Raw genomic sequence first — 27370 nt, forward strand, 5'->3', positions numbered from 1 at the left:
TTTGGGGTAGAGAATTTAAAATTTTCACAACCCTCCGAGTGAAGTAATTCCTCCTCATCTCAGTCTTAAATGGCCGACCCCTTATCCTGAGACTATGCTCCGTAGTTCTAGACTCTGCAGCCAGGGGAAACAACCTCTCAGCACCTACCCTGTCAATCTCCCTATGAATCTTATGTTACAATGAGATCACCTTTCATTCTTCTAAACTCCAGAGTATAGGCCCACTCTACTCAATCAGAAATTGCTGTCTGAAATGGCCCTGCTCCTCCAGAAGCTTCAGTATAACAGTATCTCACTGAGAGACTCGACATTGAAACACATAGAACAGTGTGAAGTTGCTGTCCTTACATGGTTGATGCAGACTAAACTCACTAGAAAAATTGATGGCTTGTCCATTCCAGTGTAAATAATGTTAATGCTGTGATAAGTCTTAATTACTGCTAATTCTCTGGCACTGAAAATTAACTTTTATAAGAGTGGAGTCTCATTCCTTCAGATTTTAATTATTGTTGGGAGATTTTGAAAAAAAAAAATATTTTTGAAACTTTCTTTTTGTCCCTTTTATCTCTCTCAATCCAATCGTTTTTTTCTCTCTTTTGCTTTCTGTACACGAGTTGGCATTTAATTAAATATTCGAACTTACAATTTCTGGTTCAGAGTCTGCACTGCTCAGTAACAATTCTGCAATCTGATTGGGTAAGGAGATACAGTTTCTTTCCCTGTTCACCCAGTTCCCAGATTCCCAGTAGAGGGAGCTGAACCAAAATGGCTATCTAATCACAGCAAGTTCCAGTGCAAATTACCACAGAAAGTCTGTGGGCAAGCATAAGTGTAATGAATGGCTGGTGGGGTTAGTTCACTGCTGACTGCAAAATCCAGTCCAATGGTTTTGGTCTTCCTGAACTAGCAAAAAATTGTGGCTCATCCAAGATTGGATGTCGGACAAGCAATCTGACAGCAGAGGCACAGGACTGAGAGGTGGTGGAGACAGAGCTGGGTGTTGTCAGCATACATGTACAAGCTGATCCCATGTCTTTGGATGATTTCACTAGGGGCAGCATTTAGATCCTCGAGAGCACTCCTGAGGTAACGATGCAGGGCTGGGAGAGAAGCCATTGCTGAAGATGCTTTGTTACAGTTTGTTAGGCGAGTGTGGAACCAAGTGAGGGCAGTCCCACTTAGCTGGACAATGGAGGAGAGGCTTTGAAGAGAATGAACCATGAAGTTTACTAATCCTGTGACCTGAAATAAATTCAGAGCAAATGAAAAGTTATACCAAAAAACCATAGGCATACTGTTTAAAATGGTTTAATTTTCCAGGAAGAGCTTCTGTACTGCTACTATTGAATTTTAATCTTATTCCAATACTTTGACTTTTCTTCCAAAGTGTAACATTTGAAAAGATGTATTACAATCCCCTCCCTGGAGGCATTCCCAGATTGCATTTTACCTAAGATAGCAAATTATTGATGTAAAGAGAATGGAAAGGCAATTTGAATGGGAATTTGATCACAATCATCCAATCCTCCTGCTTCTCCCTGCCCCCTGTGCAACAATCAGGTATAAACTGGCTGCAAATATTAGTCTAATAGTACATCCTTTTTTATCAGGTGATGTTTGTGTCAGACTTTTTCAAAGAGAGAGTGTCCAGAATTTCACCAAAAGATGAGGAAAATTCACATACAACTCTACATGAGACACATGGAAACCATTGTGGCAGGAATCATGAGCAATAAAAGGTCGCGGGCATTAGTGAATGTAAATCTGTCTGATTATATAACTACTAAAACATATTTCCATGATAAATACCTAGTCACTCAAGTAGCTAACCGCCTATATGGATAAGCACCTGCTGTTATACCCTTTGAATCCACTTCACTTTGTATATATTAAAATACCTAAATAACAGCAATTACATTTTGTTTATAATTACAATTTTTTTAATTTGTACTGTTACCTTCTCTTATAAAAAACTTTTATCATTAAAATGATGTGAAAGTCATACATTAGTCCAAAATGTAAAATGTTTATTAAAATAACATGGTGAAGTTTTTTATGTACAGTTTCAGCTGTTGGAAGCTTGCTTGATGGTGCTCAAGTTCCACGATACATAAATTCAATGGAAAATAAAAAATTATACAAAAGTCTGGCAATGCTCATCTGTTGACTGTTTATTCCTCAACCAAAGAAGTATCTCCATGAAAATCTTCTGCCTCAACGTTGCTGAATATTTCAAAACTTGTGTTGAATGTTTGATTTCAGCCAGAAAGTAGATGGCATTTGTGCTGCTTCAAAATTATAAGTAAAGACTTGCAGCAAATACAATATCTCTTTTGATCTTGGTTATGCCTGAAAATAAAGGATAATCTTGTATTAAATTATTTTTAAAAAGTGTAACCTTCTGGTTTGAGAAGAATTACTGAGTTCTCAGCAGTTGTCTTTTTTCATATTCACCTTTATTTGCTTTGCTGCTGATGCCAACCAACAGATAAGGAGGTAGACCTTCCCAAGTGTTGGTTCATGGTGGGAAGTATGCAAGATCAAGCAATAGATAACAGCTCTTCCCTGTAATAGGGCACCTCAGTTCTTGCCTCAGCTCAGAACTAGGAACTTACTTTTCTCCCCATCTCCTAATGTTATATATCCTATTCTCTCCTGTAATGCCTGACTTATGCTGGGTTATGATTCATTGGGTGCTGGCATGGCAGCCATTGGTACTTTAGTCATTCATAATGTGTCAGACTAAACAGCAAGCGTCAGGCTATTCGACCTTGGAGGACCTCACCACCTGAACCAATCCTGTCCTTGCACAACATCTTTCCACTATGCGTCAGTAAATAGTAATTAGGAAGAGGAGCACCAGTTTATTTTACCCTCAGCTCAAGGATTCTGACAAAACTAACTGTGGCATCCCAAGTGCAGAGATCAGTTAACCCAGCACAAACGGAGAATCAAATCTGAAACTTTCTGATCTTTTTGGCTTATTACTAATTCCCCCAAGTGATTGGGGAGCTATAAACTTAGTATAATGGTCTATGGCTAAAACATTATAATGCAAATTATCAAGAGAGATATTAATAAAGTGTGACTCTCTCATCACACAACACCAAAGCATCATACAAAAGCAAAATACTGCGGATGCTGAAAATCTGAAATAACAACAGAAAATGCTGGAAATACTCAGCAGGTGAGGCAGCATCTGTGGAGCGAGAAACAGAGTTAACGTTTCAGGTCGATGACCTTTTGTCAGAACAGTTCTGACGAAGGGTCATCGACCTGAAACGTTAACTCTGTTTCTCTCTCCACAGATGCTGCCTGACCTGCTGAGCATTTCCAGCATTTTCTATTTTTATATCAAAGCATCATTACTCTTATGGCACCTAAAATAACTGGATGAAGCCAGGGTGTTCTGACTGGTGCCATTTTTGGTGCAGCCAAACACATTTCTACAGGGCCTGGCATTCCAATCTGGTAATGAGAATGGCGAACTGCCTTTTCAAGGTCCAAATCAGTATCTGCTGCCAGACATCTGCAGCTACTGTGCAGCAGAAGGCTGGAACATTCATTAACAGTAATGGTCAGCCATGGCCTGAATCTTGGTTCAATCTCCAAGCTTGCATGCTGCAATGTTGACTTATCGAGACGGCAAAGCTCCTTCCAACCACTTCATGCAGCACTTCCTTGACTTCAGCAATGAAACTGAGAGTTGGGTGATTGACTGCATTTTCACTTACCTGCAGACTGAGGCTGGCACCTTGGGTTTCCCTTTCCTTCATGTTTACCTGTCTCAGTCCCCTGCTCCTTCAGCCTTGGCATGACTGCTAATAGTTGATATGTCTTTTGACACTTTTCAAAGGCTTTCAGAATGTTTATCCCCTTATTGTGAAATTCCCAACCCACGGAATTTCACTTGGATGGAATTTTCCTCTCCCACCATTCGTCTGCTCTTTAGATCCGTCCAAACTTACATCTCAAGTTATGTTAATAAGCTGAACCTCAGGAGAGGGGGTAACTTTTTCTTTGAAGGATCGCCACTTTTATACAGAAGGTAAATATAATAACCATGAACATGCTGAGACATGTTTCAATGTGAATGACATTACTGCAATGTATGATTGCAGAACAAAAAAGAAAACGTATTTAAAACTTGGCTATAAGACCCTTCTTTATTGTAATACAGTTATTTAAACACAAACCTTCGGCAAATTTGTTTTCCAGCTCGGTGTTTCCTATAGCCTTTGCTGCTTGACACATCTGTCGTAGGAGTTCTTCCAATCGTCTCATACAACGAATTATGCTCCCTGTTTTAAAATTTAAAAAAATGAGGTATGTTACTTCGGCAGAAAAGAGAATTTTTCCAGCAAGTATGGACAATGTTAATTTGGTTGAAGTTCTGGTTAGCTACAATGAAACAACCCATTGTCTCAATGTAGCTTAGTTACCTTCGTTCTCTTTAACTTTTAATTTTGCAATTTTTGCTCCATAGAACAAGCTGGTGCAAATATCCATACAAAACATTGCAGAGCAAATAGCTCAGTGTTACATAAAAGTCGATGTATATATCAAAAAGATGATATTACAGGAGACTTTGGTTTATCCGGAGGTTATATGTCCAGAATACTCGATCTAACGGCAAAAATCAGGAGCCGTTTTCTATAAGTTTTTTTTAGTTCTCGTTGCTTTTTTCCCCCCCAGTCAGGCACTGCAAGGTCTGTAGCTATAGCAACAGCTTCAGCTAGAGACGCTTGCAGCTGCAGCCGACTGTTTTGAAGCTGTTAGGGTTTGTTGATTCACACGGAGCTTTTCAGTTCCGTATCTCTCAACATTAACGCTGGTATGTCCGGCGCTTTTGATGGTACGGCACCAGCTCGGTCCCGTCAGTGCCGGATATCAGAAAGTTTCCATGTTGATATATGTAATGGTGCATTAGGATTCCAGCAACATGTACTGGGGGCAGAATTTTGACTGGCGGTTAATTGGTTAGTTATTATGCTTAGATGTCATTAAAAGGTTAAGTACTAGAATTTTTTTTTCTGTTCAAGATACTCCATCTCCCCATGTGTGGATGAAAGTATTATCAATATATTTTACCTTTAAAACAATAGTCTCTCAAAATTTGCTACCTAATGGAGACCCATTTTTCACGTCTGTCCCTCAAGAGTCACTCCAGTGATGTTAACTGTGGACAGAGCTATTTGAGCCCCAGATAACAAAAAAAACTACAGTTTTATAGCACTCATTGTACAGAAATGCCTCAGGATGTTTACAGAAAGGTAACTATCCAGGAGGAGATGAGGAAGCGGAAAAGTTGAGCATGGGACAAATGCATAATCAAAAAGGGTCTTATGGAAATTTTTGAAGTCAGGGAGGGAAAGCGGCATGATTGAGCTGCTGAGGGAGGGAGGTCCAGAAGCATATGGCAGAGGGAGTAGTCATTCATGGAGAAGCAGAAAATGAGTAGCAGCCTGGTGTTGGGAGCACTAGACATTGCAAACACGGCCATAGGGCTGGAGGAGATAGGAAGGACTGAAGCCATGAAGGGATTTGAAGGCGAGGAAAAGAACCTTAAAGTTGACTCGAGGACAAGGGAAGTCAATGGAACTTGGTGAAAACAGGGGTGATGGGGATGTGGGTCTCGTTGCGAGTGCACAGGCTGGGTATTCTGGATGAATTGTGGTTTGTGAATGTGGGGAGGCCAGGATGGAGAATTTTGGAGAAGGCCAGCTGTGAAGTGCTAAAAGTGTTGATCAGGATTAGCAGAGGGGGAGACATAAGGTGAAGGTGATGTTGCATAGATTGCTCCATTCCTTTCAATGTTGGCTTTAAAACTTCAAACTGGAACTATAAGAAGTCCCAACAATTAGACTGCATAGTAGGTGCGTTTGTTGCAAGAAGGTAATGCCTGCTTTTTGATGACAGCGAGATTTAGATTTTCTGTTGGAGAATTTTGGCAAGCATTTATTGCTCATCCCTAATTGCCTTCGAGAAGGTGAGCCGCCTTCTTGAACAGCTACAGTCCGTAAGGTGAAGGTACTACCATAGCGCTGTTAGGGAGGGAGTTCCAGGATTTTGACCCAGCGACGATGAAGGAACCGTGACATATTTTCAAGTCAGGATGGTGTGTAACTTGGAGGTGATGGTGTTCCCATGCACCTGCTGCCCTTGTCCTTCTAGGTGGTAGGGGTTGCGGGTTTGGGAGGTGCTGTCGAAGAAGCCTTGGCGAGTTGCTGCAGTGCATCTTGTAGATGGTAAACACTGCAGCCACAGTATGCCAGCAGTGGAGGGTATGAATGTTATTTAAGGTGGCGGATGGGGTGCCAGTCAAACAGGCTGCTTTGTCCTGGATGGTGTCAAGCTTCTTGAGTGTTGTTGAAGCTGCACTCATCCAGGCAACTGGAGAGTATTCCATCACACTCCTTACTTGTGCCTTGTAGATGGTGGAAAGGCTTTGGGGAGTCAGGAGGTGAGACACTCGCCACAGAATACCCAGCCTCTGACCTGCTCTTGTAGCCAAAGTATTTATGTGGCTGGTCCAGTTAAGTTTCTGGTCAATGGTGACCCTCAGTATGTTGATGGTGGGGGATTCGGCAATGGTAATGCCGTTGAATGGTGGCGGTTAGACTCTCTCTTGTTGGAGATGGTCATTGCCTGGCACTTGTGGTGCAAATGTTACTTGCCATTTATCAGTCCAAGCCTGAATGTCGTCCAGGTCTTGTTGCATGCAGGCATGGACTGTTTCATTATCTAAGGAGCTGTGAATGGAACTGAACACTGTGCAATCATCAGCGAACATGGCCACTTCTGACCTTATGATGAAGGGAATGTCATTGATGAAGCAGCTGAAGATAACTGGACCGAGGATACTGCCCTGAGGAACTCTTGTAGTGATGTCCTGGGACTGAGATGATTGGTCTCCAGCAAACACAACCATCTCCCTTTGTGCTAGTTATAACTCCATCCAGTGGAGAGCTTTCCCCCCCGATTCTCATTGACTTGTTTTACTAGGGCTCCTTTAGAATTCAGCTCTTTTGTCCATGTTTGGACTAAGGCTGTAATGAGGTCTGGAGCCGAGCAGTCCTGGCGGAACCCAAACTGAGCATCGGTAAGCAGGTTATTGGTGAGCAAGTGCCGCAAAATCTGGGCCAATATGTCATTAAAGAAAGTTCCGGTGGTTGCTCAGGGAAGTGTAATCAACAAAACACAAACCACAGATTTGGACTCCACCATAATGTACAAATGTAGTTACTTTCTGAGAAGGCCGAGCATCATTTGTACAGAGACTTGAAAACGTGACCAAAAAATGCAGCAGATTTACTTTCAGTAGTAACTGGGCAGTTGATTAGAATAATTTTTATTTTTGCATGACAAGCTTCTTCTGCAGTGAAATAAACTATTGTCCTTGTTTGCTGACCTGTAATATTGCCAGGACTCTTGCAAACAAACTGCCACAATTGCAAGTGAATTTATATCCATGAATCCCAACGGTTCCAAGAAGCCCCAAACTCATCTGGAATGAATTATCATAACAGGGCAGAAACCCAACACAACTGAAGTTGTTACAGATTCCAAAAGCAGAGCCACGCTGCGCTTTGGCACTGTTCAGGTTTCATTTCTAACCTTTAATTACATGTAAACGGTACAAACTCTTCACTGCATATGTACTATTAATCCAAGCATTTAAGCACTGATTAACGAAGCACCATTTACAACTGTAAATTTCTTCACCCAGAGAGTGGTGAACCTGTGGAATTCTCTACCACACAAGGCAGTTGAGGCCAATTCATTAAATATATTCAAGAAGGAGTTAGATATATTTCTTAAGGCTAAAGGGATCAAGGGATATGGGGAGAAAGCAGGGACAGGGTACTGGATTTGGATGATCAGCCATGATCTCATTAAATGGCGGAACAGGCTCGAGGGGCCGAATGGCCCACTCCTGCTCCTATCTTCTATGTTTCTATGTAACTTCTCATGTGAAGCACCTTGGGACGTTTTACTACGTTAAAGGCTCTACATAAAGGCAAGTTGTTATTGTCCGCAAAACTTCTGACTTCAATGCTTACGTTTTAGGATGCATTAAGCTTCTGATCACTAAATCCTAATGTTAATTCGATGTCATACCTCATTTGGAAAATACATTAACTGGGATGTGGGGGGGGGGGGAGCAGTACCCAGTGTTGAGATCTACTGACTCTAATTTACATAAATGACTTAGATTCTGAAATTGAATGAAAACTGGCTAAATTTGCCAATGATACCAAATTAGGAAGTACAGTGGAATCAAAGATGGCAGCCGCAAAACTACAGAATCAGCTAAATAAAATGTGAGTGGGCCAAGCAATGGCAGATGAAATTTAATGCAGACAAGTATAAAATATTGCACATAAAAATGAAAAATAGGCAACACGTACTCCATGATTGGTGTTAAAATAGTTAAGGATGTAGTTGAAAGAGACCTAGGAGTCTTAATTGACTCAACACTCCATTCTATGCAGAGCAGCAATCAACAAAGCCAACAGAACGATGATCTACATGGCCAAAACAATATATGTCACAGTGGCCAAACTGTACAGTGCTCTGGTTGAACCACACCTTGAGTACTGTGTCCAGTTCCGATTGTTGAAAAACAAGTGAGACATTCAAGCACTGGAACCTGTGCAGAGAAGAGCCACGAAGCTGACCCTTTTTATCAGGGGTCTGAGTTATGAGAAAAGATTCTTGAGCTTTTCAGGCTGGAACAGAGGCATCTGAGAGGTGATCTTCGAGGTATACAAGATAATTAATGGTATAGAGAAGGTTAAGCATGGAACACGCCTTCAAATTAAAACAGTGGTAGTAGGACAACAGGAGACAGGTTCAAACTCGTAAAAGGTAACTTTAGAATCTTCTTCACACAAAGAATGATCAATACTTAGATTGGACTTCCAGTCAGGAGGCCAAAATCCTGGAATCATTTAAGAAACAATTAGATGCAGCAATGGGGGAAGTATTTTTCTGGATGGGTGTACTAAGGTGGGATGAAAGGCTTTTCTCAGCTGGAAGTTTCTTGTGAATAGGATTTTATTTTACAATTCCGAGGCCGGCACAGACACGATGGGTCGAAGGCCTCCTTCTGTGCTGTATATTTCTATGATATGATTCTATGATTAGCAGAAGCTAAATTATTTTCACTGCTTTGGAATGTAGTAGAACCATCTCCATATAAAGAGCTGAGGACGTGAAAGGTTGCGAGAAATAGATGCTTCTCACTGGCAGCGTCAGTTTCCACATGTACGCAGACGACACCCAGCTCTACCTCACTACCACTCCTCTCAACCTCTTCACACTACTTGTCCGACATCCAGTTCTGGATGAGCAGAAATGTTCTCCAATTAAATATTGGGAAGGCCGAAGCCGTTGTTTTCAGTGCCCGCCACAAACTCCGTTCCCTAGCCACTGACTCCATCCCTCTCCCTAACATCTGTCTGAGGCTGAACCACACTGTTTGCAACCTTGGTGTCATATTTGACCCTGAAATGAGCTACCGACCACATATCCGCAGCATAACTAATACTGCCTATTTCCACCTCCTTAACATCGCCCGTCACTGCCCTTGCCTCAGCTCATCCGCTGCTGAAACCCTCATCCACGCCTTTGTTACCTCTAGACTTGACTATTGTAACGCACTCCTGGCTGGCCTCCCACATTCTACCTTTCGGAAACTTGAGGTGATCCAAAACTCGGCTGCCCGTGTCCTAACTCGCACCAGGTTCCATTCACCCATCACCCCTGTGTTCACTGACCTACATTGGCTCCTGGTTAAGCAACGCCTCAATTTCAAAATTCTCATCCTTATTTTCAATTCCCTCCATGGCCTCGCCCCTCCCTATCTCTGTAATCTCCTCCAGCCCCACAAGCCCCCGAGATATCTGCGCTCCTCTAATTCTGCCCTCTTGAGCATCCCTGATTATAATCGCTCAACCACTGGTGGCCTTGCCTTCTGTTGCTTCGGCCCTAAGCTCTGGAATTCCCTGCCTAAACCTCTCCGCCTCGCTACCCCTCTTTCCTCCTTAAAACCTACCTCTTTGACCAAGCTTTTGGTCACATGCCCTAATTTCTCCTTAAGTGGCTTGGTGTCAACATTTTTGTCTTTTAATACTCCTGTGAAGCGCCTTGGGACGTTAAAAATGCTATATAATTACAAGTTGTTTTTGTTGTTGAGAAGCCACATGCTCAACATGAGTTTTCTTTATATAAAAAAGAACAAATTGGCCACCATCTCAAGTAAAATCTGAATCTCTGAAGCAGTACAAAACCTTTACTGTTGTGCTTCTCTATTGTTGTAGAAAGGCAATCTGCCTTTAAGAGCATAAATATAGACACACCTGCACACATTACATGCATATATATATATAATATATATTTGCACTTTGTCAGGTACAATGGGTTCACTGTCAGTACATGAAGTTCATTGACACTGTGGGCTGATATGAGAGCAGTCTTAAGTAGTAATATCTGGAGGTCTCAAGAATCCATAGGTACAAAAATATCTGCCGAGTTTATTTAGGATCAGATACCTGAGAAAAGAAAATTCAGACCTTCCATGCCCACTTCATAAAAACAGAAAGCAAAGTTGCTTCCTTATTGTCTCACTCAGCAGTAGAGTGCTAAGTAGACATTGCTGAAGTGCCAGACTACTGTGGTATTGTCAGTAATCTGACTTCATTGTCTTGCACTTCTGCGTCAAAATGTTTACCGCCAGCCACATTGCTTTGAAATAGTTTTATGAGGCAGAGGAAGTATGGTAAATCTTCTGTGCCCAATGCTAGTGCTGGAAGCATGGTATGCAGTTGCACCCCCATAACATTTGGCTCTTTGTGATTACTAATGAAGAAAGTTGGACACTATGCCAGAAGAAAATTCAGCTGCAGTGAAGTTAGTCGACCGATACTGATTCGTGTGTCTGGAACCAAGCTTTTCTGAAGGACAGATCTGGTGTTAGCTGCAGTTGGTAGTTCTCCCCAAGTGCTGAAGTGGATAGTATTGTGCCACCTGAGCTTCAGCTTTCTAGAAAATATAATAATTACTGCAAAACCAAGCAACAAAATAGCCAACTTGGCATAAAACAATTTAGGGAATAGTGACAACTACCCTGGGTTCCAACGTGCACTTTATAACTTAAAGTATCTTCATCCTGATGTGGGAACACAGATAAGGGTCTGTTTCACCAAGAAAAAGATAATGAATGATTATAGTCTAAGTAAGACTGGTGAGGTGGACCAAAAAGGAAGACATCCCTTGCTAAAAGTGTGAACATTTAATGGACAGTGTAAAGTATGTGATTTTTCTTGTGGATGGAGTAATTTTCCCAAATGCATGTAGCATTTGAATGATTGAAGAATCTTCTTTATAAGGTTCATCTGAGGAACTTTATTAAATGCCTTCTGAAAATCCAAGCAGATTATGTCCACTGAATCTCCTTCTACAAATTGAGTTATATTTTCAAAGAATTCCAGTAATTTCATGAAATGTGATTTACAGCTTATTAACTGATTTTGATTATTCCTTATAGCCTGTCTGCTCTTCAACTGAGCATTGGTAGCACTCTCTAAGGTACTGCGAAACATTAGCCCATTAATGTTAGACTGTATGATTCCCACTCCTTTTTGATCAGGTACAGATTTTTGATTAAAAGTATTAACCAAAGTCTTGCCAGCTTCCTCTTTTTTTAAGACTTCTGGGGTAGTGCCTTTGTAAAAGCCTTGAATAGACAATGGCCAAGTGAAAGGACTGAGTTTCATCCAAGTTCTATCTCCATAGTGAAACATAAAATGGAAAATTAACTTTACATACACATACTGGAGGCAGCTGAATTAACAACTGAAAACATCAACCATATAATGCTGATGTGTATTATACAAAATTGATATTTGGAATGCAAAAATACATCTTTCTATTTCACATTTGAGCCTACAGCATGAAGCATTAACACAAGGCTGATGTGAAATTCATATTTAAAATAAACAAAGTAGGATGTTACGGAGGGCAATGCTGTGACATGGTGCAATGTAACACCAGAGTGGAGGAATGCATGTTCAATCCCTAATTTTAGTTGCTGCTGTGGGTAAATAATGGATGGAAAGAAGGCAGGCAGCTCTTCACAAGGAGAATCTGAGAGAATTCTCTCCAGGTGTGCCCCCTGGTGCCTGCCGGAACAATAGCGTGAAGCAGGTCTAAGAAACAGGAGACACAGCCAGATGGCTCATTTATAAGAACAGAGAAGCTGGGGGAGAAGAAAATGTTTTTTCAAAATATTCACAAAATGGATGTTATGGAAGCATCTTAATTCGAAAATGTTAATGCAAAAACAAAATCTTACAGAACTTATTGATGATTTTGAGGGATCTTTCCACACAATTTCCTTTCCTTAGCCACAGTGTCAAGGAGAGGTACGAAGAAAAGTAACAGGTTTTGATGCAGGAAGGGAAAAAAATCAACAGGGATCCATTGAGGGCTACTTTTACAGACCTCGTCATTTGGTTACAGACTGGTACTGAAAGGTAGTTAAAAGCAGGCCAGCTGCCAATGCTCTTGGCTAGGCAATAGGCAACTATGTATCGTGGGAACCAATGTATTGGAATTATCAGAGTTTTACATTAGACCACAAACTTGATTCTCAAAATAGGTTTGAAAGGTATTAGAAATTAAATTCCAAAACAGCTGACAGAAAAATATTGTACTAAATATTAGGTTTAAATATACTATTTCAACAATTAAAAACCAACAAGGCCATGAGAAACTATCAAAGTGATACAAAGAGGATGAATGAACAAAATGCACTGCATCATCAAACTAGAGCAATGAACCATAGCACTAAAGAGCACAAAAGAAAGCATCAGCCCATCACGCCTGTGCTGGCTCTCTCTGATAGCAATCTGAAAACTAACTCCACGCTCTCCCTATAGACCTTTATATTACTTGATTTCAATATGTATCCACTTTTCCCTTAAAATATGCAAGTCTCTGTCTCAATTACTCCCTATGGCAAAGCATTCCAGGCTGTGTAACGAAATTTCTCTTAACCTTTCTCTTCACTATTAGTGACAATTTTAAATTAATGATTCCTCAGGGACCCAGATATTGTTTATGGCCACATGCAAAGAACAGGTTGTTCTTTCCACTTTCCACCCATTCCTCTGCCACCTCAAATCAACGTTGCCCTCTTTTCCTCTGAGGTTATTAAAAGGTAATTTTATCCCAGCTTGTAAGTGAAACCATTCTACAACTACAATTGAACTGAAAAGTACTGTCATCATGCAAATATTGGGTTATCAAAGGGGGAAAGGGCTGAAAGAAAATTCTATGAGGCCAGGATTAAAGCACCAACTGTTATTTATAAAAGTTATTAAACTAGATTTTGGCAGCTAATACATCTAAAATGTAATTGGGAAAGCCACCAATGGATGAAGTACAAGTGTAAAAATATTTGAAAGCGTCAATCTGTGATATTGCCTTGATATTCGTAACTAAGCTTGTGACTTTGCATAGATAAAAGCAAACATTTTTTCAAATTCTAAAATCGAAACAGTATCAATAGTAAACTACTAAAGACAAATTTATTGCTGAACTCAAAAAAAAATCAAAGGAACATGAAAATAATATTTATCATTACCTTCAAAAACCTCTGTCATTTTGCAGATCTGAGCAAAAGTAGCTCCATTTGCCCATGTAAATACAACATCCATTAAATGGGGGCGAAATGAGTCCAGGTATATTTCCTCATCGACTTCCAGTTTGGCTTCTGCTGACACTTTGGCTATTCTCCTAGCACATTCCTGAAACCAGACATTATCTGAAGTTAACTTTAATTCAGATTTTCACCACCACGAGGCAAGCATATATAGTTTCACACAGGATTTGCTTCCTCAATGTTTAAGAGGTGTTGGTCTTCCTTAATGCTCAAATTATATTGGTAAATGTGTTGATGATTCCTTCCTTAAGCAGTATGTTTGTTTGCCTGTAAGGGGAGAGCTGTTGCTAGATCTAGTCCGTGTGTAACATGGGCAGGTAGATGAGGTCAATGTGGGCGAGCATGTCATGAGTAATGACAATATAATAAGGTTTAAAGTCCAAATAAAGAGGGGGAAAAAGTTAATACAAAAACCAGAGCATCAGATTTGTATAGGGCAGATTTTAGAAAGATGAGGAATGAGGTGGGAGAGGTGATGTACACAGGAAGTACATCAACAATGGGAATTTTTTTTTAAAGGAAACTGCAAAGTGGCAGAATATATATTCAAAAAGGAGACTGCTTCAAATTTCAAAATGCTGTAGATAAAGAGGTTAGAAACAAGCTAAAATTGCAGAGGGCAAAAGGGGCCTATGAGTATGATAAAAATGATGAGAATGAGAAAATAAGGAGAGATTAAAAAAGGGATAAGAAAACCATGTGAAGGCAGTTAGAGAGAATCTCAAAAAATATTAAAAATAGTAATAATCTATAAACATACCAGCAAAAAGAAAATTAACAAATGTGAGGGGGGAGCCTTGAGAGGAGAAGATAGTAAGTTAGTAGAGGATAAGCAGAAATTGATGGGATACTTAAAAATACTTCGCTTCAGTGTTCACAAAGGAACAGGATATTGGAAAGGATGCAAATCTTCAAAATTGTGAGGAGATATTATAATAAATAAAAGGAAAGTATTAGAGAATGTAGTTAAGCTAAAGGAGGATAAAACACTGGTGTTTAATGGATCACATCCAAGGATCCTGGGGGAAAATGGGGGAAGCAATATTCTATTGAGAGTGGATGTGTGTCAGAGGAATGGCGAGTGGCCAATGTAATACCCATTTTCAAAAAGAGACACAGAGCTAACCCAGGTAATTACATGCCAGTTAGTTTAATATCTGTGGTAGGGAAAATTTTGGAATCTTTAATTAAAGATGAAATTAAACCAACACAGATTTCAGATGGGAAGATGGTGGTATATATCAATCATTTAGACTTCAACGTAGGGGACATGATTAAAAAGTTTGCAGATGATACAAAAAAATGGCCGTGTGGTTGATAGTGAGGAAGAAAGCTGTAGACTGCAGGAAGCTATAAATGAGCTGCTCAGGTGGGCAGAAAAGTGGCAAATGGAATTCCATCCAGAGAAGTGTGAGGTAATGCATTTGGGGAGGGCTAACAAGGCCAGGAACATACAATAAATGGTAGGACACCGAGAAGTGTAGAGGAACAGAGGGACCTTGGAGTGCATGTCCACAGATCCCCGAAGGTAGCAGGCCAGGTAGATAAGATGGTTACGAAGGCATACGGGATACTTTATTAGCCGAGGCATAGAATACAAGAGCAGGGAGGTTATGCTTGAACTGTATAAAATTCTAGTTAAGTCACAGCTAGAGTACTGCGTACAGTTCTGGTCACCACATTACAGGAAAGATGTGATTGCATTAAAGAGGGTATAGAGGAGATTTACGAGGATGATGCCAGGACTGGAGAATTTTAGCAATGAGGAAAGATTGGATAGGCTGAAGGGAGACTTAGTTGATGTGTATAAAATTATCAGGGGCCTAGATAAAGTGGATATGAAGGACCTATTTCCTTTAGTAGAGAGGTCAATAATCAGGGGGCAGAGATTTTAAGTAACTGGAAGAAGGATTAGAGGGGAGTTGGAGAACTTTTTTCATCCAGAGGGTGGTGGGGTCTAGAACTCAATGCCTGAAAGGGTGGTAGAGGCAGAAACCCTCATCGCATTAAAAAAATACTTGGATATGTACTTGAAGTGCCGTAACCTACAGGGCTACAGACCAAGAGCTGAAAAGTGGGATTAGGCTGGATAGCTCTTTCTCGGCTGGCACGATGGGCCGAATGGCCTGCTTCTGTGCCATAAATTTTTATGATTCTATGATGCTTGACAAACCTGATAAGAGTACTTTGAGAAGATGACACATATAGGGGGAAATGCAATGGATGTGGAGTGCATAGACTTTCTGAAAGCCTTGGACAAAATACCACAGAAGAAACTATTGTAAAAGATTAAGGGGTATGGAGTTAGGGAGACAGTAGCAAATTGGATTAAAAACTGTTTAGAAAGGAGAAATCAAGAGTAGGAGTTAAGGACACTTAATCATAACGTGGTTAATCACTCCACCATTGCTGGCTGCGCCTTAAGCTACCTAGGTTGACATTATCAGCTGACATCATATTCAATGTCAGTAAGTGTGAGGTGGTACATTTTGTTAAAAAAAAGGAATATATATGATTTGAATGAAGAATGCCAGATGAAGTAAATAGCAGAGAGATCTGGGTGTTCAAATTCACAAGACGTTAAAAGTAGCACCTCAAGTGAATCAAGCTTTAACAAAAAGCTAACAGAATATTGGGTTTTATGGCAAGAAGTATAGAATATAAAAGTTGAGACTTTATGGTCAATCTATATAAAACCCTAGTAAAACCACAGCTGGGGTACTGCGTGCAATTTTGGGCTTCACACTGTAGGAAGGATGTTGAGGCTTCAGAGATGGTACAGCACAGATTCACTAGAATGCTGCCAGGGACGAGGAAATACAAATACAAAGACTGAAAAATTGATGCTGAATTCATAAGAACAGATTATTATGGGTTGATCGAGTAGAGGTATTTAAAATGATGAAGGGGTAGAATGGAAGAAAAATCGAAAGATGTATTTGATTAGTGCGTTTCATGACTCCAAAACGTTCCAAATCACTTCACGGCCAATGAATTACTTTTGAAGCGTAGTCACTGTTATAATGTAAGGAAATGCAGCAGCCAATTAATGCATAGCAAGGTCCCACAAACAGCAGTGAAATAAATGACCAATTAAACGATAAGCCCTTTGCGCCCCCCGGAGGTGCTAACGGCAGGCGCAAAGGAGCCGAATTTCTAGCCCTCAAGAGTGTTTAGGTTCACCATTAAATGAAATGAAACTCAGAAAGCAAGCAAGCACAAAACTATTGAATTTTGCCTAAATAAATTACATTCAAGTACCAAAGAATTAGATATTTAACTTTAAGGCTGCATACAGTAAACGTATGAAACACTCCTGTCCTTGGTTCAAGTAAAACCTCAGACCACTTGAGCTCAATTCCCTACTTCACTGATTATGATAGCAAACGAAAGCCTTTTCTGTCTATAATTTCCTCATAACTGATCTCTGACAAATGAGACCACCACATGTGTGTTAGAATTAAGGGGGGAGTAAAATAAGACAAGACTTTTAAGTAGTTGCATCTGTAGAAAAAAACCCAAAGATATGGCACCTATCAGCAGCAGTAACTAACTTTATGTTAACTTGCACTTTTAGTTCACAGAACCTTCTTTGAAAACAAGCCTGAGGAAATCCTGGGAAAATTATTCATAGTTAAAGCATATCCACAAACGAATTCAATTATTGGCATCCTGGGTCAATTAGCAGCTTTCACTCCAGTGTACTGGCAAAACAAACTTAATAAGTAGATCATTAGATAACTTCAACTTAAAAATAAAATCCTGATAAACCCTGTTTATAGCATCAGTTGCAAAAAAATATCAACCATACCTCTCAAACTGCAATATCCTGAAAGCTTGGACTGGGTAGGTAGTTTTCTGTAGAATTTCAATGGTCCTGCTTAATGTCAGGTTACGCCAATTAAAACAGGACAGTTGAGACATGTAACCCCGATTAATTGATTTGTGTAAGCAATGAGGCATGTAGGTCTATTCTGTGGCTTATAAATGAATGGTAGTATCCCAATTAATTGCAAGAAAAATCCTTGGAGCACAAATTTAAATCAAAATCTCTGTTTAAAAAAAATAGATTTTTGTAGAATCCTCCCTCTTCTAATAAAATAATTTGTAAACAAGAAGGAAGATGTTAAAGATTTTTGCCAGCTAATGAATGCTAGACTGTACTTTAAGAGAGAGTTTTCTCAGAAGAAACTTAATTATTCCCCCAAGAATACAAGTGACATTACTCCAGAAGTGACCATCTACTATTTTGAAAATCCTCACAGTAGGGGATACCATAGTAAATTCATATGGGTAACTTGGAGACCTAAATACAACTTGATTCCACAGAAAGTTAGAGTTGGGGTGAATATCAAGACTAAGTGACAAATACAAATTCAAATATAATGCAGCAAGGAGGCTCACCACCACCTTTTCAGGGCAACTAGGGACAGGCAATAAATATCAGCCTTGCCAGTGACACCCACATCCCGAGAAATAAAAATAAATTATGACATGTTGTGCAGAAATCAGCCCCGACACCTCTACCATTGAAAAGGGCAAGAACAGCAATGTTGTGGGAACACCATCACCTCTCAAAGTCCCCTCCATGTCACATACCACCCAGACTTGGAGATATAGTGCTGTTCCTTTATTGTCACAAGATTAATATTCTGGAATTCCCTACCTAACACCATTGTAGAAACACCATTCGCCTTCTCAGGGCAACTCGGGATTGGCGATAAATGCAGCCTTGTCAGCATTGTAGACATCCCAGAAACAGATTTTAAAAACTTATTTCAAAGTATTGGGCAAACACATTTCCACTGTTGGGACTTATTTGAGGCAAATTATTTTATCCACAGCATTTCCAAGGGACTCCAGTACAGTAATTTAATGTTTTGATTTTTGTGCACTTTACATTCAAAAAACTTTTCTACAGAAAATTACAGCCATTTTCAAACACATTATAAACTAGTTACAAAAGTTTTTTTGGGGGGGATTATGTGCACAAAAAAGAGCCATGGAGGAGGAAGAGAAAAAGATCAGCTGTAGAAATAGATATTAATGCCATTAGTCTGACATTGAAGAAAACTTGATCAAAACTTATTGCTTCGGTTCAATGACATATTTCCATATAGGCCATAATATAGTAGCAGAAAAATACCTACCAAACTATGGCCAATTAGTTGTTTTAAGTGGAAATATAATTAATAAAAACGAGTAGTTATTAATGATTTGGCAGTACAGGAATATGAACTGTATCTAGAAGTATTTGAATAAATCTAGCTAAACAGAAGAGTAGTTTCAGTAACAGCTAACCACGAAGAAATACCTTACCTGCATCTGTCGTAATGGGCCTGCTAGTTGTTCTGTCAGTTTGGGCATTTCATTTGCCTATAAATTAGAACACACACATTCAATTACTGTATTACACAATAGTTACTGTGCACTTAATAGATGATTCAGAGATTTAGTGGCACACTGCACTGGGACTCTCCCAATTTTTCGTCTTAGTGGGTCACTTAGGTGCATACTACAGAGCCCTATGAGCCACATACAAAGTTTAAAATAAATATTTGTATACAGCTCAAGCTGCTGATATAAACAGATCTTGGTGTTCAGATTGAGGATTTTATCCACGAATGAAGGAACAGCACTGAGAACAGACCTTTCCAAAACTTCGGGCCGGCAAAAGATGACAAGAAAAACCAGTGAAGTAGAAAATGTAAATGCAAATAGATGTCAGGCTATGTAGCTGGGATGCCAAAGCCTGTGAGCTGCTTTGGATCAGGATTATAGTTTTGTACGATTGCTTTAGATTATTTCAGGAATCACTTAAAACCAAAAAGAAACAAACAAGTTACATGTCTTCAGTGATTTATTTTCATTTCTGTGTCTGTTGTGTAAACTATGCCTTCATTTTTCTGAAAGCTGTCCTCAGTTTCCCAAATGTGTCAACACTCCTTTTTCTGACCAAATTATCAAAGTGGTTTGGCACTAGAATATGAAACAAGATTAAGTGTCAGGGCTTCAGCAGTTCTCTCAATTCAGTGCAATGCTTCATCCTTTCAAGCAAAACATAATTCTGAACAGATGATGCCCTTCCAGTTGATAGTTCAGTTCCAGTTTTCATTATAAAAGAAAGCACCATTGAAAAAATAAAGATATAATTTACGTGAGAGGAAAGCAGAAACTATTCCACTGAAGAAATGCTCACCAACAATCCCAACAACCACAGCTTTTTTTTAAAATGGTGCCTAGGACCATTTCTTTACAATATGTTATGCTGATGAAAATATTTGTGCCCCATCAAAAGTCTCATGACATAGGATGTGTTTACATGATAACTGGCTGTTGGCCAGAGTTGACTGATGCTGCAGGTTGCAAAGATTCACCAATGAATGAAAAATTGGATGTGTTTCAGGAAATGTGATCCTTCTGCATTAACTCTGTGCACATCTGTACATTGCTGGTGAAACCACCACACATTTATCACAATTCAAAACATAAACAAAAAATGTCATAAAACTATACCATAAAACATTAAGAGACTCTGAAATGTCACCATTTGTGCCAATACAAATCCATGAATTGCGACTGTCAATAAGTGTTTTTATTTTGCAGGTGTCCAATTTTTGGGGTGTCTGTTTGTACAGGTTTTACTGTATTTGAAGTTTACTATCTATCATACCTTTCTTTTTACAAATACAAGCAGCTTTCCCCCCCCTCAGTGGGTAAGAAAAGTAATCCAACATTGCATTGTTAGAGCTTTACTGAAGGAAACAAAACAAGTTCCTCTCCTGTGCTCATCTTCCACCGATAGACATGTCAGTTGTAGCTTCATTCTTAAATTAATCTTAACCAGCAATATTTTGTTCCAAGCATAATTGCCAAATAGTTCACTTCTGTGATTACATTTCTATGATTCTATATACTGTATCCAACTACCGCTTAGCTCTATTTGTGGCATCAAGGTTTAAATTGGGAATGTAGTATAATTCCCAATATCTGATACGTTGGCCTGCCATGCTCCACCATATGTCATCCATCTTGTCCAAAACTACCACACACATCTTAACCCACACTGACTCTGGCCTACTTTGCTTCCCTTTCCCACTTTCATTACTGGTAGCAGATCCTTCAATCATCTGACCCCTACACACTCTAAACCCCACTATCTTGTTACTTCTCTACCCATCTTCAATAATCTAATCAAAACTTACCTCTTTCACCAGTCACCACATCCCCACCCCCCAAGTGCTTCTACAACTAGGGGTAACGTGCTCCACTTTCGCAAAACTACATTAAAAGTTGCTGTTGCTGTATCCTCTAAATAATTAGGAATCTTACCTATATCCAGCGCTGTTTAAATGGTTTTATTTTTCTATGTAATTTTTTAAATCACAAGAAGTTGCTATACAATAGCAGTATTTTTGACATAACTTTCCTCTTTTGAAGCACTTACGATCACATTAAGAATGCATAAGTTCTAAAACTATCACTACAAAAAGACAAAATTAAAGTTTTTGAAAACTTCACTAAAGTTTATTACTAAATTAGTCAGTATTGACAGCTAGCTAATTTCTATGTACTCGTCTTATGAAGTTAATGGAATCATATAAAGCTACCGAAAAGGAGAAATTATGATTTAACTCAATTGCTCTGCATTCTGAGTTTCAGAAAACTATTTTGTACTTATTAACTGGCTAGAGCACAATATAAGAATTGTTAAAGGAATATTCCAGGCGGCATGCTATAATTTAAGTAAACAGAACTTAGCAGTACTGCAAAACAGTCTGCCAAGTCCCCCAAATTTCATGACCTCAAATACTAAAAATTACTTTCTAAGCTACATCATATCTATAGTGGGTACTCCACTATCTTGAGAGATGCAATCTGATGAGGCAAACTATATACTCCAGCTTCTCTGTATAGTGCCAACTTAACTAACAGAAACCGGTGATCTCAAGTGTGAAAAGTGTATTAGTGTTTGAGACACAGAAAATTACTCATGAGGAAAAAGATGGTCAAATCTGACAAGAATCTGAAATGAAATTACAGAAAAAAATGGCAAGAAAAGGGAAATATGACATCGGTATAGAATTTATAAAGCCATCACAATTAGAACTCAATTTGCATTTATTGTCATGCTATTTAGGACATTAATGTCAGTATTTTATAAAATTTGGTAGTTGGGAATACAAACCATTAATAATGTTCAATATAAGACAGATGGCAGAAACCCCAAACCAAGCAGGTATGGGGAAGTTGCATTAAGACTGTTGAGCACTTTAGTTTGTACAGTTTTGCAGACTGGAAAGTAAATCACTAATAAAATGTAATCAAAAGGTGTTAAAGAACACAAAAGCACAACTGAACTCATACAGAGAAAAATCCTTTCAGACAGAATTTATTCATTTGATTAATGAAAGAAAAAAAGTGTAATAGTATGAAGTTGTCCAGCAGTACATGTAAGAAAACAAGTTGAAAATTTAACGCCTTAGGATTTTCTGCACAGCTGAAACCTGAAACTATAAAGGGATTTCTGTCTGTAAAACCAGCCAAACTAAAGAGAACACTTAAGCCATAAAATATAACTTTCTAGGTATAATAATCTGCCTTAATGTGAAAATCAATGGCAAAGTTGTTAAAAATTAGTATATAATACTAGTCATTGAAACTAAAAGTTCCATGAAACAGTTTTTCTTTGAATTTTCTCCTTTGCTTTCAGCTGGGGTATGGGTCTCCACCTGCCAGCATTCCTACGAATTGCCTGAGTGGTCATTTTTCACGTGCAAGTCTGCGCAGTGCGCAAAAGCAGACTACTTGAAAAATGTAGGCCGTCATGGCTGAGCCTGACCTGTGCTCAACCAATTCTCATATATACACTTTCCTAGAAGTAATCAGTAGTTAGGTATATGGAAGCTAGATTTTTCCTCTCCCTGGTTCTGGAATGCTGACAGCACAAATGTTATCAAATAAATCACCATATACTGGGAATCAAGCCTATAACCTTGTAATCTATATAGTTCAGTACTACACTTGATGGTGACTGAAACTAACCAAGATCAGTATGAAATAAAAACAGAAAATGCTGGAAATACTCAGCAGGTCAGACAGCATCTGTGGAGACAGAAACAGTTAACATTTCAGGTCGATGACCTTTCGTCAGAACTGGAAAAAGTTAATATGACAGGTTTTAAGCTCAGAGGCAGAGAAAGGGGGGAAGGGAGGAAAGAACAAAAGAGAAGGTCTGTGATAAGGTGGAAGGCAGGAGAGATTAAATGACAATAGGTATGGTTGTACAAGGTAAACATAGAAACATAGAAGATAGGAGCAGGAGTAGGCCATTCGGCCCCTCGAGCCTGCTCCGCCATTCAATGCGATCATGGCTGATCATCCAAATTCAGTACCCTGTCCCTGATTTCTCCCCATATCCCTTTAGCCTTAAGAAATATATCCAACTCCTTCTTGAATATATTTAATGAATTGGCCTCTACTGCCTTCTGTGGAAGAGAATTCCACAGGTTCACCACTCTCTGGGTGAAGAAATTCCTCCTCATCTCTGTCCTCAATGGCTTACCCCTTATCCTTAGACTGTGACCCCTGGTTCTGGACTCCCCGACCATCGGGAACATCCTTCCTGCATCTAGTCTGTCTAGTCCTGTTAGAATTTTATAAGTTTCAATGAGATCCCCTCTCATTCTTCTAAACTCCAGCAAGTACAAGCCCAATCGACCCAATCTCTCTTCATACGTCGTTCCTGCCATCCCAGGTATCGGCCTGGTGAATCTTCGCTGCACTCCTTCCATGGCAAGAACATCCTTCCTCAGATAAGGCGACCAAAACTGCACACAATACTCAAGGTGTGGTCTCACCAAGGCCCTGTACAACTGCAGCAAGACATCCTTGTTCCTGTACTCAAACCCTCTCGCTACGAAGGCCAAAATACCATTTGCCTTCTTAACTGCCTGCTGCACCTGCATGCTTACCTTCAGCGACTGGTGCACAAGGACGCCCAGGTCTCGTTGCACTTCCCCTTCTCCCAATCTATTGCCATTCAGATAATAATCTGCCTTCTTGTTTTTGACACCAAAGTGGATAACCTCGCATTTATCCACGTTATATTGCATCTGCCATGCTTCTGCCCAATTATCCAACCTGTCCAAATCATACTGGAGTTTCTCTGCATCCTCCTCACAGCACATACGCCCACCCAGCTTTGTGTCATCTGCAAACTTGGAGATATTACATCTAGTTCCCTTGTCTAGATCATTAATATATATTGTGAATAGCTGGGGTCCAAGGACTGAGCCCTGCGGTACCCCACTAGTCACTGCCTGCCACTCGGAAAAAGAGCTGTTTATTCCAACTCTTTGCTTTCTGTCTGCCAACCAGTTCTCTATCCAAGTCAATACCTTGCCCCCAATCCCATGTGCCTTAACTTTACACGCTAATCTTTTATGTGGGACCTTATCGAAAGCCTTTTGAAAGTCCAAATACACCACATCCACTGGTTCTCCCTTATCTATTTTACCAGTTACATCCTCAAAAAATTCCAGTAGATTAGTCAAGCACGATTTACCTTTTGTAAATCCATGTTGACTTTGTCTGATCCGGTCACTGTATTCCAAGTGCTCTGCTATTACATCTTTTATAATAGACTCTAGCATTTTTCCCACTACCGATGTCAGGCTTACCGGTCTGTAATTCCCCGTTTTCTCTTTACCACCTTTTTTGAACAGTGGGGTAACATTAGCTACCCGTCAATCCATGGGTACTGTTCCAGAGTCTATCGAATTTTGGAAGATGACCAGCAATGCATCTACTATTTCTAGGGCCACTTCCTTAAGTCCCCTAGGATGTAGATTATCAGGCCCTGGGGAATTATCGGCCTTCAATCCCGTCAATTTCTCCAACACCATTTCCCTACAAATACCGATTTCTATCAGTTCCTCCCTTTTATTAGACCCTATGTTCCCCCGACATCTCTGGGAGGTTATTTGTGTCCTCCTTTGTGAAGACAGAACCAAAAGTATGTATTTAATTGGTCTGCCATTTCTTTGTTCCCCATTATAAATTCCCCTGATTCTGACTGCAAGGGACCTACGCTTGATTTCACCAATCTTTTTCTCTTCACATATTTATAAAAGCTTTTACAGTAAAGGAGATGGTAATGGGACAAATGAAAAAACAAAAGATGGATCTAGAAGAGGTGTAAATGGGAATAGTAGAATCATCAACAGCTGCTGTCCAAAATAAATGGGGGCAGAGGTTATGATCTGAAATAGTTGAACTCAATGTTGAGTCCAGAAGGCTGTAAAGTGGTTGAGCTTCACTGGAACAGTGTAGGAGGCAGAGGACAGAGAGGTCAGAGTTGGAGTGGAGCAGAGAATTCAAGTGACAGGCAACCGGAACTCGATCAGTATGAACTAGCTCAATTTAGAAAAGTCAAAGTTGCTAAAGCACCAGCTTTGGCCTCATCTTCTATCAGGGTGAATCAAAGGAAACTGCACAATAATGATATATGGAGACAATTCTTACGACAGAATTACTCCACAGATTTTAGGAGCGACTTAGAATTAAACCTATGGACCAACCTATCCTGTCAGATAAGGTTGGGTCTATCAACCACTGATACCTGCAGTTAATTAAATTTCCCAGCTAAAATAAAGAACACCAGCAAGGCTGCTTTCCATAGCAGAAATCACAAGAATACAGCAGTTGTGATGCATCAAATTCAGATCTGGTGACTGTCTTTTATGTCGATCCTTTTGGGCCTCTTTCATCAAATACATAGGCAGACAAGATGATAGCCCCGAAATAAACATCCAGCAATGGGAGGTGGAAGACGACTGAGGCTGTCACATGAACATACCAACCTTCCGGACTCAACATAGAGTTCAACAATTTCAGGTCATAACCACTGCTCCCATTTTCTTCGGATAGTAGGCGCTGGTAATGATTCTGATTGCCATTTACAGCTCCTCACGACCCATCTTTTGTTTCTTTACTTGTCCCATTAACACCCCCTTTTGCCTTGCACCAACACCCCCTTTTGCCTTGCACCAACACCCCCTTTTGCCTTGCACCAACACCCCCTTTTGCCTTGCACCATCATCCCTTTTGTCACTTAATAATCACTCCTGCCTTCCACCCTATCACAGATCTTCCCCCTTTTGTTCTTTCTGCCCCTCCCTGCCTCTGTACTTGCTTAAAAACTATTACATCTCTAACTTTTCCAGTTCTGATGAAAGGTCACCGACTTGAAACGTTAACTACGTTTCTCGTTCCACAGGTGCTGCCTGATCTGCTGAGTATTTCCACCATTTTCTGTTTTTATTACAAATTTCCAGCATCCGCAGTATTTTGCTTTTGTAATACTATTCGCCAAGATTTACAACCACTTAATAGCCAGTCAGATGGACATTTTTTTAGCAAAAGATGCCAAGTTGGGCTGCAAAATTGCACAGTGGAATTCGCTCAATGTCATCCATTTGTTCATTCAAGGCATTTGATTTACTTGGCAATAACGGGTAATCAGAATCATTACAGCGTCCTCTGCCTATAGTTTCAAAATATGTTGGGATGAAGATAAATTAATAAAAGAGCTTCAAGTTGCTGAGTGTTAGGTTTCAGTAATCCTTGTGCATTGAACAAAACTTGGAAAGCACTCATCTACAACACAGTCTATTCTCAATTAATGCAAATAGAAAGAAAAATCTATGACTTTAATGTAGAAACATTAGGGAGGGAGTACTATTGTCGATTCTGGAAGTAGGTAACTATGCTGTCAATGCAGGCTAGACCAAAAACTGATCCAAGAATACAAAAGCAAAATACTGTGGATGCTGGAAATCTGAACTAAACAGAAATGCTGGAAAAACTCAGCAGGTCAGGCAGCATCTGTGGAGCGAGAGAGAGAGTTAACATTTCAGGTCGACGACTTTTAGTCAGAATCTTGTGGTGTTGTGCATCTATATAAAGACAGATTGATTGTAGACTATACCGTAGAAATACAAGACATATGGGCCTAGAAATTCAGTATAGCCACTTTTGGGGCGGTAAAGTCGGGCGGCCGCTAAATTTTGCGCCCGGCGCAAAGTCGTGCCCCCTTCGCCAATATTCAGTCGCATCGCCCCAAGAGGTTGCTGCTGCGCTAAAACAGGCGATGCACGACTATCTTTAGGCGCTAAGCCGGCGGTGCTGAGCGATACCCCCGAGGCCGGGCGCAGCGCAGGTGCGGCGAGTTCTTGATTGACGGCAGACACTCTGGCACCGGTCATCTCTTAAAGGGGGAGGGTGGATTTGTTTGCCTGCCACACCCTGCACACTGCAGCCCTCAACCTAGGCCTGACCACTTCAGCTTCACCTGTACAACGCCCAGGACTATGGAGAAGGCCGGGGAGAGAGCGCAGCGCTTCAGCGACGGTGACCTGAGGGTGCTGGTTGGCGGAGTGGAGTGCAGGCGCCATGTTCTGTTCCCAGAGGGTGGCAAGAGGCCGCTGCCCAGCGCCTACCGGAAAGCCTGGAGGGAGGTGTCCAACAGGGTCTCTTCCAACAGCGTGGTTGCCAGGACTCCTGTGCAATGCCGGAAGAAGTTCAACGACCTCACTCGGGTTGTCAGGGTGAGTACCCTTTCCAGTGTCCTACTCATCC

General features: G+C 40.3%; 2 protein-coding genes across 7 annotated transcripts in view; one reads left to right on the top strand and one right to left on the bottom strand.

Annotated features, from left to right (window-relative positions):
• Positions 1-2147, top strand: part of plpp1a (phospholipid phosphatase 1a) — a 139905-nt gene extending 137758 nt beyond the window's left edge. For all 6 annotated transcript variants that reach the window (XM_085972116.1, XM_085972156.1, XM_085972127.1 and 3 more), the window contains one exon: positions 1611-2147. In XM_085972116.1, coding sequence (XP_085828242.1) covers positions 1611-1736 — 126 coding nt within the window. In that variant the 3' untranslated portion in view covers positions 1737-2147. The remainder of the gene's footprint in view (positions 1-1610) is intronic.
• The window catches only part of mtrex (Mtr4 exosome RNA helicase), a 233156-nt gene continuing 207796 nt past the window's right edge, over positions 2011-27370 (bottom strand). The window contains exons 24-27 of the mRNA XM_085971986.1: positions 19049-19105; positions 13652-13814; positions 4197-4301; positions 2011-2349 (exon numbers count right to left, since the gene is read on the bottom strand). Coding sequence (XP_085828112.1) covers positions 2297-2349; positions 4197-4301; positions 13652-13814; positions 19049-19105 — 378 coding nt within the window. The 3' untranslated portion in view covers positions 2011-2296. The remainder of the gene's footprint in view (positions 2350-4196; positions 4302-13651; positions 13815-19048; positions 19106-27370) is intronic.

This window comes from Somniosus microcephalus, chromosome 2, assembly GCF_052327205.1.
Source record: "Somniosus microcephalus isolate GS21.2 chromosome 2, FLI_Smic_1.0, whole genome shotgun sequence".
NCBI classification, from domain to species: domain Eukaryota; kingdom Metazoa; phylum Chordata; class Chondrichthyes; order Squaliformes; family Somniosidae; genus Somniosus; species Somniosus microcephalus.